This window comes from Alosa pseudoharengus, unplaced genomic scaffold (assembly GCF_046254945.1).
Source record: "Alosa pseudoharengus isolate Yale_2024_CS ecotype anadromous, Long Island Sound unplaced genomic scaffold, YU_APseudo_1.1 YU_APseudo_1.1_scf_14, whole genome shotgun sequence".
Classification (NCBI taxonomy): Eukaryota; Metazoa; Chordata; class Actinopteri; order Clupeiformes; family Clupeidae; genus Alosa; species Alosa pseudoharengus.
In genome coordinates this window covers 37,601,155-37,616,350 of record NW_027468609.1, presented here as the reverse complement: position 1 = coordinate 37,616,350, position 15,196 = coordinate 37,601,155, and the positions used below count along the sequence as shown (strand labels likewise).

Here is a 15,196-nt window from a genome sequence, read left to right as displayed (position 1 = left end):
CTAGAGAAACTGGTCAGCGTGTGTGCCACCGGCGGGCTCCGGTTCCCCACGGGGCAGCATCAGGTAAGTATGGGCGGTGGCAGCCCGCCCGAACACCACAGGTAAGTATCAACTATGCTGCCCCACGGGACCGGCGCTTTCGTGCACCAGACCAGAGCTCAGCCCCAACTCCCTGGCCCAGAGGTCAGCGAAGACCTCGACGGGGCGCAGGCAGAGGTGCAGGCCGCGGTGGCGGTCCTGCCTAGGGATACAAGGCTGCCCGTCGATTGCCCTTCCCAGCTGTCCAGGACCTCCTGGGAAGGGATTGTGCCAGACTCTTGGGTTGTGGCTACGGTGACTCACGGTTACCGCCTACAGTTTTGACGGAGGCCCCCTACGTTTTCAGGGGTCAAGATGACGTCTGTGAAAGACCCCCTTTTAAATTCCGTGCTTGTCAAGGAGGTCCAGGAGTTGCTTCTGAAAAGGGCCATCTCAGAAGTACCGCTGCACGTACAGCACACTGGGTTTTATTCCAAATATTTAATTGTGCCCAAAAAAAGACGGAGGTTACCGGCCGGTCCTCGACCTCAGGCCCTTGAACCAGTACCTTAAGGTGCCATTCAAGGCTGCCATTCAAAATGGTCCACACTGGAATAGTGATTCGGTCCATCCAGGAAGGGGAGTGGTTTACGTCTCTGGATCTAAAAGACGCGTACTTCCACGTCCCTATCTGCCAGCACACAGGTCCTTCCTCCGCTTCGCCTTCCAAGGCAGGGTGTTCCAGTTTCAGGTCCTCCCATTTGGCCTTTCACTGGCCCCTAGAAATTTTACTCACGTGGTGGCAGCCGCACTAGCCCCCCTCCAGGCCCGGGGCCTAAAGATCCTACCATACCTGGACGACTGGCTAATTTGTGCCCTATCTCAGGTGCAGGTGGTGCATGACACCGACACAGTTCTGACCCATATCCAGGCCCTGGGTTTCACGGTCAACTGGAAAAAGAGCAACTTGCAGCCCCGCCAGCAGGCGGATTTCCTTGGTATCCTCCTCGACTCGGTCAGCATGACGGCGTCTCTCACTCCACGGAGGGCAGACAGCTTGACCGAGGCTCTGACAGGCTTTCAGCTGGGCAGACTGGTCATCGCTCACAAAGTCCAGAGGCTGTTGGGCTTAATGGCCGCGGCAGCTGCGGTACTGCTATTGGGCCTGCTGAAGGCACGCCCCCTGCAGTGTTGGTTCAATGCCTTTCAGCTCCACCCGAGGGACGACAGGCATGTGAAGTTGCGGGTGTCTCCTGCTTGCATCCGAGCCCTGCGTCCTTGGAGGGACAGGAGGTTCCTGCCCCAGGGTGTTCCACTGGGGGGCCTTCCTCACAAGAGGCAAGTCATCTCGACAGACGCTTCTCTGACAGGCTGGGGAGCTGTCTGGGAAGGGCTGTCAGCGAGGGGCGTGTGGCCGCCCTCCTGGACGTCAGAGCACATCAACGTCCTCGAGCTGAAGGCTATCCATCTCGCCCTGCAGAGGTTCCTGCCAGGGTTGCGAAGCCAACATGTTCTGGTGAGGTCAGACAGCACCTCGGCGGTGTATCATGTCAATCACCAAGGCGGCACGAGGTCCCGGCGGTGCCTCCAGGTGGCGGAGGAGTTGCTGTCATGGGCATGGCCGTGTCTGGCTTCAGTGAGGGCAGTACACGTTCCAAGCATGGAGAACAGGGCAGCCGACATTCTCTCCAGGACCGGGCCACTCCCAGGGGAATGGAGATTGAACCCAGAGGTGGTCAGCCAGGTCTGGGCTCAGTATGGGACTGCACGAGTGGACCTGTTTGCGTCAGTGGAAACGACTCACTGCCCAGAGTGGTACTCTCTCGTGGGACAGGGAGGCAGTTTGGGCCTGGATGCTCTGTCACAAGACTGGCTGACAGGCTTGTTGTACGCTTTTCCTCCATCCCCTCTTGTACCTCAGGTCCTGCAGAGGATCAGGGAGGGCCAACACACAGTTCTGCTGGTTGCTCCACGGTGGCCGATGAGGCCTTGGTTCCCACACCTTCTCCGGCTCCTGCAGGGTCAGCCATGGCAGTTACCCTGCTGGGCGGATCTTCTGTCCCAAGCAGACGGGCAGATCTGGCATCCGAACCCAGGTGCCCTGCGCCTGTGGGTTTGGCCCCTGCAGAGTCCATCATTGAACAGCTAGCTGAGTCTGTGCAGGAGACTCTGAACAACGCCAGGGCTCCTTCTACTAGAGTTTGCTATGCACTCAGGTGGAGGATCTTTTCGGATTGGTGTGCCAGCTTGGGTCTTGAGCCAGCGGTTTGCCCTGTGCCTCAAGTTTTGCGCTTCTTGCAGTCCTATTTGGATCAAGGCAAGGCGGTCAGTACTGTGAAAGTTTATGCCTCGGCCATTTCAGCCTTTCACCAGGGTGCGGATAACAGGCCCTTGGGTAGGCATCCACTGATTGGTCAGTTTTTAAAAGGGGCCCGCCGGTTGCGTCCAGTTCGCACTTTGCGGGCACCAAACTGGGATTTGCCCACTGTTTTAATGTCTCTTACTGAAGGCCCGTATGAGCCCATTTTAGATGCAGATCTGCGATCGTTGTCTCTGAAAACTTGCTTTCTCCTGGCTCTTTGTTCGGCCAGGCGCGTCGGGGAGCTGTGCGCCCTCTCCGTCAGCGAAGACTGCCTGAGGTGGCAGGCAGGGGGCACTGGCGTGTCACTTTGGCCTAATCCAGCCTTCCTGCCTAAGGTCCTAAATCAGTCTATCAACCAGGTTCTGGAGCTGACCCAATTCCAGCCGTCTGCTGCCTCACAGGCAGAGTGCGACAAGTTGCTCACTCTGTGCCCAGTCAGGGCTTTGAGAGCTTATCTGGCAGTCACAGTCGTTGAGGAGGGAGCACACTCAACTTTTTGTCTGTTATGGAGCGGCGAAGCAGGGGCTACCGCTTTCCAAACAGCTGCTGTCACATTGGCTGGATGAGGTTATTTCCCATGCCTACCGGGCTCTGGGAATGCCAGTCCCTTCGGGTACAAGGGCTCACTCCACCAGGAGTATGGCTACGTCTTGGGCTGCCCTTAAGGGGGTACCAGCAAGCGATATCTGTTGCAGCGGCTTCATGGGCGACGCCTTGCACTTTTACCAGGTTTTATAGGGTGGACGTCACTCGCCCAGCTCCGGTTGGCGACGCTGCCCTCATGTCCGTGACCAAGCGAGGTTTTAATGGTTAGCTTAGAGCTCCTCGCGACTTTTTTGGTATGTGTCATCCCTTTTTTAGACCGTAGTGACGGTCAGAGTGAGGTCGAAACAGATCGTAAGTTACGCATGTAACTATGGATCTGTGAGACCGAGGGATGACCCGTCACTATCCTTGTCGCTCGGACCATCCTGAGGCGCTCAAGGTAGGAGACTGAACCGGGAGCAATCTCCGCTATTTACAAGCTCGAGTCGTTCTGCTTCCGGAGGTCATGGGCATGACTTTGTTGACATACGGTCTCGGTGATAGGCAGAACGAAGGTGATCATTCCTTTTTTAGACCGTAGTGACGGTCATCCCTCGGTCTCACAGATCCATAGTTACATGCGTAACTTACGTTTCCTTGCTCAGAGTGGGAGAGGAAACTCGTTTTGAGAAAACAGCCTTGAAAGACAGCCAATGAGATTCCGTTCTCAGCCTAGACTCGTCTTTGAACTTTCGCGATTGGTTGCTGATACAAAGGAAGTGTCCATATATGGATCACATAGCGTGATACAGGAAAAACAGCTTTCCAACGGTACTACACACGATATGTTTTGGGTCACAGTCGCGGGAGTGCATGCAAGGTTAGAATGCTAACTTTTGCTGAATTTAGGATAAATATACAGGCGCGAGTAGACACAATATAATGAAATAAACACCTAAATGTGTAAATCGGACGTTTTTGTTGTAGTAGTGTGATAGAATACATGCTAAGGTAACAGACTAGCTCAAAATCTCGAAATTGACCAGTGCATGAAAAAACGATGTTTTCACCTGCCGTGTCTCGCATTAATGAGAATGTTTTGTGTATTTACATAGGCGTTCATTGGGCCAGCCTACATGGGTTGATACGTGCGGAAAAGTCCTGTTTGCTGTTGAACTTGCGCCTTACTTCTTCTATGTTGATTAACAAAACCATAAATTATGGCCCATAATTCAGCTTACTTCAATGATTCTGTGAACTGATCTGTAGCTATCCTCTGTCATTCAGAGCTCCGGAAAGTTCCCAGATATTTTGAAACACCTGTTAGCAATCTCTGATGGCAGAATAGCCTATTCAATGGCTACCCGACAACATCTCAGTGCAAATTCCAAAATTGTTCGTCTATTTATTCCCACGGTTCAACACACGAGACGACTGAACGCCCAGGTGTTGTTACTATGTGCACATTAGCCTATAATACTAGAACATCGTTTGGCTGCAATGGCTTTATTATTTTCTGCCAGTTAGTGCATTTTCCCTGTGTATAAGTTATACTACATGCATTATTGCGTTTGACACTGAGGATAGCCTATCCGAGACAGTGGTCTGGTTAAAATGAGTTACATTGTTAAATTGAGAATGGCACTCAGACTAAATCGTTTAGTCTATTTCTTTGTATTGTGAAATTGAAATAAAATATGGACTAATACAATCAATAATATGTTGAAATTAATTAAAAGGAATCAATTTCTATGAAAAATCTCTGTCTGTTGTATGCGTGTGTAAAAGTAAAGCCTAGGCCTATCGTGCTAATCTGGTTATGTATGTTATTTTTTAACGTTTTGTTATGGAAAACATTATTCCTCAATTGAATTCCTATATTACTCTGACTCTGTCTGAGTCTCATAATTCATGTCTTTACTCAAAGGAGACCCTGCTGGAGTGTCTTAGGAATAAGTTCAAAAAGGAAAGGTCTCTTTGATAAACCTGACAACGGTGCAGGAGATTAAGAGGAAGTTTGGTGTCAGAAGACAAAGAATTGTGGACCATGTGCCTCTGGAGGACCCACCTGGACATCAGGTGCCATTTTTACATTCTTGCTTGTCTTTAGTTTTCTTGTCTGTATGTCTATATGCTAGCTAATCACAGTAGCCACTGTTTGTCAGTACAGATATCTTAATATTACACATTTCTCTTTGCTAATTTCAGAGAGCAAAAAAGTACAGAGTGGGGGTCCAGATGTCTTCTGATTACGAGCCAACACAAGAGGTTTGTAATATGTTTGTGAATGAAATGTTGAATCATACAGGTCCGGCTACATTATTTATTTATTTCTGATTGAATGAAAGACTATCTGGCTTGAGAAAATGTATATTATCATTGCTCACATACGTTTTGCATTCTCTGCATTTAACTATTAGTTGTGCCGTCGTCAGCCAGATATTAGTCATATAATGGACAGGATGAGGCAAACTGTCTATAAGAGGGTAGAGCAAATGGGAAAGCCAACTGAGGAGGTGATGGAGATGTTCCAATTTCTTTGGGTGCCAGAGCTGGTGAGTAGCAAAGTCTTATAGTAGTATTACTATAATGTGAGTTCAGTGCTGTTCAGTAGTAAGTTCTATAACCATTTATTGGTAACTACAATTTACTCTGTTTTGTTTTGTTTGTTCATTTGTAGATGCATCATGAAATGAAGTTGCGGTTTGGACTGGACTTAAAGGTAAGCCTGCATAACACCCTCAGTATATTGACCCCTAACGTCATCAGAGTGGCTGACATTGGGAGTCAGAGGGAGAGGCTGTCAAGCCTACGAGATACTAACACAGATGGTAAGTCACCAGCTTCTTCTTTTCCCTTGCACCCTTCAATTATTTTATAATAATAAGATCATTAAACTATGTTTTAATGAAATCATTCTTTGTTTCTTTTGACATTTCAGACCTTCAAAAAAGTGCCTGCTGTCCTAATTTTGCCTGCCCTTTTTAAGGAGGATGCCAAGTTTCTGTATTGTTTAGACGAGGTATTTGATGTTTTTAACATTACAATTAACATTGCTTTATGTTGTTGATTCACATCATAGACTCTTACAGGAGATCCCTTGTACATTTCTCATTTGCATAGGAACCACTGAGCGTGTTTCCAACCATCATCTTCCAGGGTGGCGATACTCCCCTCCTTGCCAGGAGAGCATCCATAAAGATGGATGGCATCACAAGAGCAAGTGGAGAGATGGATGTGCCACATGCCCTCCAATGCGAATTTGTCATTGGCCCCTCCCCTGACATTGATGCCTCCTTAGGCCTTGTCTGTATTTTTTGTTTATATTTTCTTTTTGATGTTCAGTACCCAAAAGAGGCCCACCACACATTACTATTCTTTGAAAGACGCCTTAACCTGTCTATGTCTAAGCCCTCCACTCCAGTGTTGCATGTGGAAAAAATGTTATCATAAAGTGTGTTTTATAATCATTTAAAATGTATTAATTTGTAAAAATGTAACTGTTTTGAGCGTATTTATGACACAGTTTTTATGCAAGTAATATAGAAGATATGTTTAAGCAATGAATATGTAAATTAATGTAAATATGTATCTATTGTTGTTTTGAGTGTCTTATGACACACATTTTTTGCGAGTAATATGAAAGATATGCTAAAGCAATGAATATGTAAATTAATGTAGAAATACTGAATACAGTATTTGAATGATATTTGACTGATGTGTCAATTTTTGATTGATGTCTATTTGTATTTAACATTTCGTACACATTATACGCTACTTCTCATTAATTAGCACAATGAATGAATATGAATAATAATGAATTAATAAAAGTAATACTACTACTACTACTAATACTAATAATAATAATAATAGTAGTAATAATAAGTAGTAGTAGGCCTAGTAGTAATAAAACACACCTGGTAGTTATGGTTCCATTTAGAACCATTAGAATGTAAAATAATGGCACCCCTGATGGTTCATCTTATAGAACCTTTTTAAAAGGTTCCATTTGGAACCATTTAGGGTGCCTTATTTGTATCAAAGGATGGAACCTTTTTAGGTTCCATGTGGAACCTTTTTTTCTTAGAGTGTATACTACATGCATTATTGTGTTTGACACTGAGGATAGCCTATCTGAGACGGTGGTCTGCTTCAAATGAGTTAGCCTACATTGTGAAATTGAGAATGGCACTCAGAGTAAATCCTTTAGTCTATCTTTGTATTGTGAAATTAAAATTAAATATGGAATATTACAATCAATAATATGTTGAAATGAATTAAAAGGAATCAATTTCTATGAAAAATCTCTGTCTATTGTGTGCGTGTGTCTAGGCCTATCGTGCGCATATAGGCTACTGCGCAAAAGCGCCACTCGCCCTAGGCTATTTAATTGTATCGCCTTGTTAGGCTATGCGCGGGGTGTGCCAACTTTTTATGAGATAGAGAGACCCCCTTAAAGACAAAAAGATAATTCGGGCCCTGCTCTAAAGGTTGCAACGTTTAGATAGGGGAACGTTTTATATAACCAAGCGTTAATTCAGCAAACTTTCCATGGGAACCAAAAACCTACTCAAAAACTAACATTCAGGGAACGTCCGGGACCAAAAACTAACGTTCCCGTAACCAAAAACTAAGTCTGGGAACCATAAATTGTTAGCTGGGTGTATGTTAATTATACGTCTCTCTTCAATTTAATCAGTGTAGGCCTAATCAGAACCTTAATTAATGTCAACTGTAACACTTGGGCCTGTATAGGCCTATGCCATGTCAACACTGGCTGCTGTGAAGTGGTTCAAACTTGTTTAGGAAATAGACTAAGGCTACACGAGTCATCAGACAATTTCATGTGGTCTTCTGAACCACAGGGTCTGTCACGCTAATTAGTTCACTTCAATGGCTTGGATTGAGTGCCGAACCCGTGACGGTCATGAGGATTTCTGCTGTGAAGTACCCTAGAGTTCGAGTAGGCTAGAGATTTAAACTAAGGCCAGTGAAAGCACCGAACGGGACAGGCTTCTCTTTTAGACGCTCTGCACTTATACCCATTTCCTTCCCCAATCTAATTATCCATTCAAGGTAGGCTATGCTTTCGTTTTTTTACCCAGTCACGATCAAATGCTATTTGAGATGCACACACCAGTTAGCCTAAATTTAATTTATTTCAGTCTACTTTTGCCTTCAGCTTTCTGCTGAGCTTTTGGTTACGACAGTAGGCTATAGGCTAGTGGAAAATAAGCGCTGGATAGCTCCACAAACGTTAAACAATAATTATTCTTCAGCGAGGTTAATGTCTTATAATTTCTTTTCAGCTGATCAGAATGCCACGCGGCGATTTCAATGTCCACTTTGCAAGCAGAGGACGCGGTGGTTATGTTCGGGCAGAAGAGTCAGTAACTCTCCAATTTGTCAGAAATGTCAAAATATCTTAAATCAGTCTTGTCCATTGTAACAGTGTTTCAATAACTGTATTTTACACTTATTGTTTTCAGAAAATACTCTAATATAAATGAAGTTGTTTATCCTTGCATGCATTGGGCTACAAAGTTGTGGATCTGACCTACAAAGAGTTAAGTAGCCTATGTTTGTGTGCAGAGCGGCAGGCATAGCTCTTCTGGTGGTTATTTTGGTGGCACTTCTTATCTTGGGATGCTGGTACTTCAGAAGGCGAAGTGGTTACAAAATGATACGGGTAAGATGTGCTATGATATATCACTATCCTAAACAATGAGTTATTTCTTTTGCTCTCACAACAGTACGTTCAGTCTAGTTTGGTCCCCACCTCCGCAGTACTGTTCATCATAGGCCCATTAAACAACAGTTTAGGGTATTTCTGAGAGAAATCTGTTGTATTTCTTTGGGAGAGTGGAAACAACTTTTCTTAATTTTCACAACAGAGTCCCAGGAGCAATGCCCAGCCATGGAGAACAACATTGAGTACAGGCCAATACAGTGAAGGAGGAGCTGCAGTTGAAAATAAAGTACCATTGAATGACTTCAGTAATCTGCAACCTGTGGTAGGTTAATTAAAAGTGCTTCAGAATGATTATCAAACAGAATGGTTCCTCTGCTATGAAGCGTCCCAACAAAAACTCAAACGCAAAATCATTGTTAACCTAGGTAACATTAGGCTGCTGCGACAGCCCACAGAATCCTGTCGAGAGGCCAGTTATCCCTCAATCCTGCTTTATGCTTTGTGGGATGAGGAGGGCACGTGGACTTTTTCAATGCTATCAGTAGAAAAGCAATTGGTGTTACATTGCTGGTGGAATTTAGGGGGAGGGGATTTGGAATGAGCACACTGTAATCACTCTTGAAAGTGTTTGGTCCATAGTTCAGACATTTAAAATGTCACTGTAAATGTAGATCTCTATGCTATTAAATATGTTTTCAGTAGCATGTACAGTTATGTATTTATTAAAGGCCTACTTAAAGGCACACTTGATTATAATCCATTAAGATTTTGACAAAACCATCCTCGTTTTTTAAACAAATCCTGGAGTTTGTAGATAGGAGTACTATACATTACTATGAAAATGTTAATAGTATTACTATGTAGTATCACTATTGTTTTTCATCTGTGATTCCTTGTTGGTGGAATTATTTACCTTGTGTTCTCAGCTCTAGCAAGTTTTGGAATTTTCAGAAAGCGTTATCTGATTAATTAATTAATTCTCTTTACAGAGTAATGGTTTGTATCTGTTTCTGGTTAGTGTTATGCTTTGCTATTGCTAGTATTCTGTTAAATTTCTTAAAGCAGACATGCAATAGAAAACTGTTAATACTTTGGCTTTGTTGAATAAGGAGAGTTCTGTGTATGGCACAAAGCTACCACAAAACAAGGCCAAAGCTCCCTTAATCAGTGTAAAGGTCACTCATGTGGGTACCAGAGAAGAATCAAGGGGCGCTAGATATGTACTAAAATGGTCCATTTTATTCCCCAGCCTAATTTCAGGGTTAATGGGGTTGTAACATAGCATCTGAGCATGTTTTTGACAAACCAAAGTTACATACCTTCTATGTTAACATCAGAGAACTACATAAAATAGTCCGTTCATCCATTCTATGTCAACTGTAATGTATTACTATATTTTTTATAATTTATATATACTCAGGTTCTTTTCCTTTCCCCTCATCCATATATTCTGTTTAACAGCCTCGGCACCTTGGCGGCAGTTATCCCTTACTTATTATTTTAATGATTATGTAACATGTATTGTTATTGTTGTAAGTCACTTTAGAATCTGCTAATAAGACATAAACAGATAGTTTTTTTCCGTTACGGTATACAGTGCTGCCTCGGTAAAAGTGAAACAGTGACCCTGACCAAGTGCTACACTCTTCTAGCTAATCAACAAAGGGTACTTGTGCTCCAGCTTTCTTCAAGAGCACTTCATTATTAATATTTGATTGTCTGATGACGTCAGATTGCAACAAGCTTTTGGCAGCATCAAAGTATCTAGTATCTTTTTTAAAAGACATATTTACAAGTGATTAACATGACATCTTTGTTTCCAATTTTAACTCTAGGTACCCAACGCTCCTCCAGCCTATGAGAAGATAGTTTCAAGCCCACCACCACCTTATTCACCTTGATAAGGAGGCATCAGCTCAAAGACCTTATTTTTATTCTAAATAAGTAGACTGATGATACAAATATTGGTCACACTTTACTTGGATAGTCCACACACAGACTATTAACAGATGCTCAGATTATCAACAAACTATTTGTTAACTACAATGTATGGTTAAGGTTTTGGGAGCTAGTACTGCCCTTAAATTTTACACCACCAATTTTACATACTGAACTCAAATCTTAACGATCATAATTTTAATCTAAATCTTGAAGTTTAACAATCTGTTAAGTCTCTGTAGGTGGACTATGCAAGTAAAGTGTTACTAGAATACTCCAAACAAATCACTGTAAAGTTGCCTGGAGCAATAGAGGATGTATACGCTTTATGTACTTACCTTTTCTTGTAAATGTATATTGCATCAGTTTTGCATCTTTCACAAACTATACAGAAATTATTATGTTGGAATACAAACACCTCGTCAGCAACATCATAACAGAGTACCAGTGACCTCAATTGTGCACATCAGTTTATACAGTGAAATGTATGTCAGTGTACTGTATGCTTTAGTTGAATTCCAAGAGAACATACATTAAATTGATCTTGGATGTTAATCTTGAAAACACTCCTGATTTCATTTACACATCAACAATCATGTCAGAGTGCAAAGTACTTTGTTTATTTCAATGCAATGTCTGCAAAAATGCAAGTGGTCCAAAATATCCACAATACTTGAAAGAAAATAATAAATAACTTAGGCATTTAGTGACTTGAAATGTTACAAGCATACAATTACATAGTCATGTAACCCCATTTTCAGAAATGCTTGTGTCTACTGTTCTCCCAGTCACTCTGGTGTGAAAAACACAGGCCTTAAATAAAAGATACATGAACTAATTTTCAGTACAAATACACCATCAAGTTAACTAAATTGATACCGTAATAAAATAGATGCCAGGGCCTCTCGAAAGTAAGTTATCATTTTCAAGACTGTGTATGGCCTTTGAAATAATCCTCCCTATACTTTGTATGTTTTATATATGGGTCCTACTTCTTAGCATTAAACTGAATAAAAAAATCTTCCTGACTACAATTTAACACAACTGGCCTCATAATTCTTTCAAGCAGAGTATATTTTATAAAATAATTAACAGTTAAGACCTGTTTGCCAAAATGTGTCCGTATGCACTTCGTGTGAAGTGAAATTTTTGTTTTGGCTTCAACAGTCAGATTTGGGGGTTTAGATATTTCCATAAGTTTAGTTTTATTGCCTTATTAGAGTTGGAATATTGTTTTTTTTGTATGTTACACATACTCCTTTTCATCTGTTGGGTCCTCCTTGGGTGGGCAGTGGTAATTTCAACATTCACATCTTCTGTGTAGGCTGTCCCAAAACACCTAAAGTGGTGAGGGCCAAGCCATTCGCTACCGTGGGCACAGTAGGTATGGTAGCTAGAGCAGGATTTCTGATGGTGTTCAAAATGGCTCCATCTGGACTGACCATAAGTCTATTGTGTGACAGGCTTGTTAGTGCAGATGAAGCAGAAATCTGTACTGAAGTATTTCCCTCATCCGGTGAAGAATTTGCTAGAACCACAGACACAGGAACAGATTTTGAGGTAACATTACTAATGGGTTGGCATGGGGCCATAATGACTGTGCTGCTTGACGGAGACACAGTTGTGATTGGTGTTGCCTGTCTTTTGTTGAAACTGCTACCAATAGGCCGTACTGTAGCAACAGGCATTGCTTGCATTCTGGATGTTGAGCTACTTGCAAAAGGCATAATAACTGTTGTCGATACAGAGGTTACAGTTCCAAATGGAGCCACCATAGACACCAGATGTGGTTTAGGTGATGTGCTCACAGATGCTGCATGAAAATGGGACTGTTTTGTTGTAGAAAAGGGGCTTCCTTGTATCTGTGAGGGTGCAGTGGACATCTGTGGTACACTGTTGGCTAATACTTGAATGGACGTAGTAGTTGAAAGATTTCCTTCAGAGGTCAACAGAGAGGGAAACTTCAATGCACTCGACATATTCTGTTTCCCTGTGGACACAGCTGCTCCTAATAAATGAGGAATATGTGCAGTGCTACTTGATGATGTTCTCAAAGGTGTTGCTGGTGGACAAGGAGCAACAGGCACAGGTCCTAGTTGGCCCAGTTTTACAGCAGTAGATGCAGGTAGCTTAAGCATTGCATGAGGGGATTGGGTTATTGATGTCAAAACTCTGTGTCCTTGCAATGATGGTAAAACTGACATAGAGACAGGGACACTAGCCCCTGCAGGAGGAGGTGTTTTGGTTAGATTAGCACTCTGTCGAGGTTCTGAAGCAGACAAGGGGCTAGAAATCAGTAAAACATGACTGCCAGGTCCAAGGCCCTGGGCAGGCACAACAAATCGAGCATTGTTGATGAGGATCTGTGTGCCAGGTGCAAGAGGAGCAGTAGTGTTTATCACTATTTTCTGGTGCATGGGTGTAGTTGAAGATTTGGGTTCAGCTGATGGTCTAATGGAGGAGGTGGTTTGAGAGACAACAGAGTTAACTGTTTGTACCATAGTGCTCCTACCCACGGAAAGGGGGGGGACAACCCTGAATGGTATTACTGGTGAGGATTTAAGAGGAGATTGTGTTGATGCAGGGGAAGGAATATGTGATCCTGCCAACAGACCTAGGTCTTTATTTTTTAAGTTAAATGAACTCTGCACTGCTGTCTTGCAAAGACTGGGGACTGAAATTGGCACTACTGAGGAATGGGCATCCTTCAGTTCAGAACTGAGCTCAGATGGAACTAGATGCTCTGCAGTCAATACAAGTGGAGGACTTTTAGAAAGGTCAGAATGAGCTTTTCTTGTAGCATTTGCCTTTAGACTGCCACTTGTAGCACTCTGAGCAAATACAAAACTACTTGAACTTGTTGCACTTGCTCTGGAAACACAGTCTAAAAAACTGTTTGTGGATACTTCAGATAATCTAAGTTTGCTGCTGGAGACTGGAGAATCAGTAGACAATAGTGTGTGCAACCTACGAGGTAGACCTGGGTCCTCAGTTATCACACTGCTGCCATCAGTATGGTTTAGACTTTGATTTATGGATTCAGCATTTGAGACAGCAGTTGATCCTGCAATTGTGGACTCAGGAAACACAGTCTGTTTTGGAATGATAACTGGAGAGAGAGAGGAGCCAGACTTCTGACTAATAAACATAAGTCTTGATCCTTGTGGCACAGATGTGACGTTGGAGTGCGTAGTATTCTTTGATGAGTCACCAGTTGAGGGGTTAACAAGGAAAATCTTTTTAAATGGAATCCGATCTGTAACCCTGTGTTCTGGATGTGCCTGGATTACACATTTGTTCTGGGTAATCTGCAGTGTTTCTGCTGATATTAATGTATTTACATTAGCCTGTGAGATAACAGGTATTATGCCATTACTACTGACACTTTGAGAAGTTATGCTAGAGGAACTCAAAGAGGCATTAGCCGGGTTTGCTATGCAAGGAGATGTGAATGTTAGAGTAGAAGGCTGAGATACCGTGGTACTTGCCCTGTGTTCTGCTGACAAGGGCACTGCCACAGATGGTGAGAATGTGGACACTAAGAGAGCTTGGAATTGAGGAGAAAGAGTGAAAACAGGATTGGCAGCCAATGTACCAGGTGTGTCAGAAGTCTGGACTTTAACAACTCCAGTATTTCCACCTCTGGTCGTGACAAGGATAGATTGTGAGTCTCTGATGCACACAGTCTTAAGCTCCTGTCTGACATCGTCAGCTTCACTGGGACTTGGATCTGTACTGAAACCCAAATGGGACCTATTTGAATTAGCAACTTTCAGGGGTCTGTTACCCTGTAAGGTCAATGTAGATGGAGTATGCAAATTCAAAGAGACTGATGGAGAGTGCACCCGCCTCTCTTGGGAATCCTTAAGTGGAGCTACATGTTGAACAGGTACATTGAAGCCTGGAGTATTAATGAAGGACGTTTTACAGCCAGGGCTTCCCTCTTGTTCCCTGGAGTCACAGTTTTCTGATTTTTTGATGAGCATATTTGTAGGCAAGATAACTACCTTCGGCATTATTTTTTCTCCATTTTTCTGATCCATCACTGGTTGAACTGTAAACTTCAGTGGACTGCCATCCCTCTTGATAAGACCCAATCCCCCTGGTACCTTGTACACCATGTGCAAAGGACTTCTAGGAACGGTTGCAGATTTAGATGTGATGGGTAGCCTGATAGATGGGGCTGCTTTAGGAAGTTCAGTTTGAGGGGTTTGTGTGAGTTTATTGGCCTGTGCAAGAGGGGAAACCTTGCTTTCATCCTGGCTCATGTGATGAATAGCCTTTGCTGGAGTTTGTTTAATTAAGGTCACTTTGTTTCCCACACTCTTTGCAAGCAATGCTTGGATTGGTTTGTAGCTTCTATGGACACCTGTCATGGGTATGTTCAAAGTAGGGTTTGTCTCAGAGAACTGGTGGTTGGGTGTGGTGGAGTTCTCATTTCTGGGATTGTCTTTCATCTTGTTGCAAAATATTGCAGAGTCTTCTGTGCTCACCTTGATCTTCTTGTTTTGATTTGGATCCTCCTCAATATTGCGAGTTCGACGTTTAGACCTATGTATGGAAGGTTGGTACTCTGTAAGAGGGAAGAGGTCCCGCCTGACTGTAAAGATGTTCCCCATCATTTCTGCCTCCAGTTGCTGTGGTCCATCTGCAAAAAACAG

The 15,196-nt window shown here is 43.4% G+C and overlaps 2 protein-coding genes and 1 long non-coding RNA gene across 4 annotated transcripts in view; 2 read left to right on the top strand and 1 right to left on the bottom strand.

Moving 5' to 3' along the window:
- The first annotated feature begins 5,588 nt into the window (after nt 1-5,588).
- Nucleotides 5,589-6,118, top strand: LOC143122596 (uncharacterized). The gene is made up of 3 exons (XR_012986737.1): nt 5,589-5,736; nt 5,847-5,927; nt 6,029-6,118. It is a non-coding gene; the product is annotated as an uncharacterized LOC143122596 (long non-coding RNA).
- Nucleotides 6,119-7,909: 1,791 nt separating this feature from the next.
- On the top strand, nt 7,910-11,017 carry mlana (melan-A). The gene is made up of 5 exons (XM_076284891.1): nt 7,910-7,981; nt 8,215-8,291; nt 8,498-8,594; nt 8,800-8,919; nt 10,433-11,017. Exons 2-5 carry the CDS (start codon nt 8,224-8,226, stop codon nt 10,496-10,498), a joined length of 351 nt encoding a protein of 116 aa, XP_076141006.1. The 5' UTR covers nt 7,910-7,981; nt 8,215-8,223; the 3' UTR covers nt 10,499-11,017.
- A 116-nt stretch (nt 11,018-11,133) lies between these two features.
- The window catches only part of brd10 (bromodomain containing 10), a 55,581-nt gene continuing 51,518 nt past the window's right edge, over nt 11,134-15,196 (bottom strand). For both annotated transcript variants that reach the window (XM_076284889.1, XM_076284890.1), the window contains exon 8: nt 11,134-15,183. In XM_076284889.1, coding sequence (XP_076141004.1) covers nt 11,843-15,183 — 3,341 coding nt within the window. In that variant the 3' untranslated portion in view covers nt 11,134-11,842. The remainder of the gene's footprint in view (nt 15,184-15,196) is intronic.

What these genes read in the sequence shown, in the direction of transcription:
- mlana (XM_076284891.1), top strand. Translation starts at nt 8,224, where the DNA reads ATGCCACGCGGCGATTTCAATGTCCACTTTGCAAGCAGAGGACGCGGT. An exon ending in GGTTATGTTCGGGCAGAAGA is followed by an intron (nt 8,292 to 8,497) that starts GTCAGTAACTCT and finishes GTTTGTGTGCAG; the next exon opens with AGCGGCAGGCATAGCTCTTC. An exon ending in TCAGTAATCTGCAACCTGTG is followed by an intron (nt 8,920 to 10,432) that starts GTAGGTTAATTA and finishes TTTTAACTCTAG; the next exon opens with GTACCCAACGCTCCTCCAGC.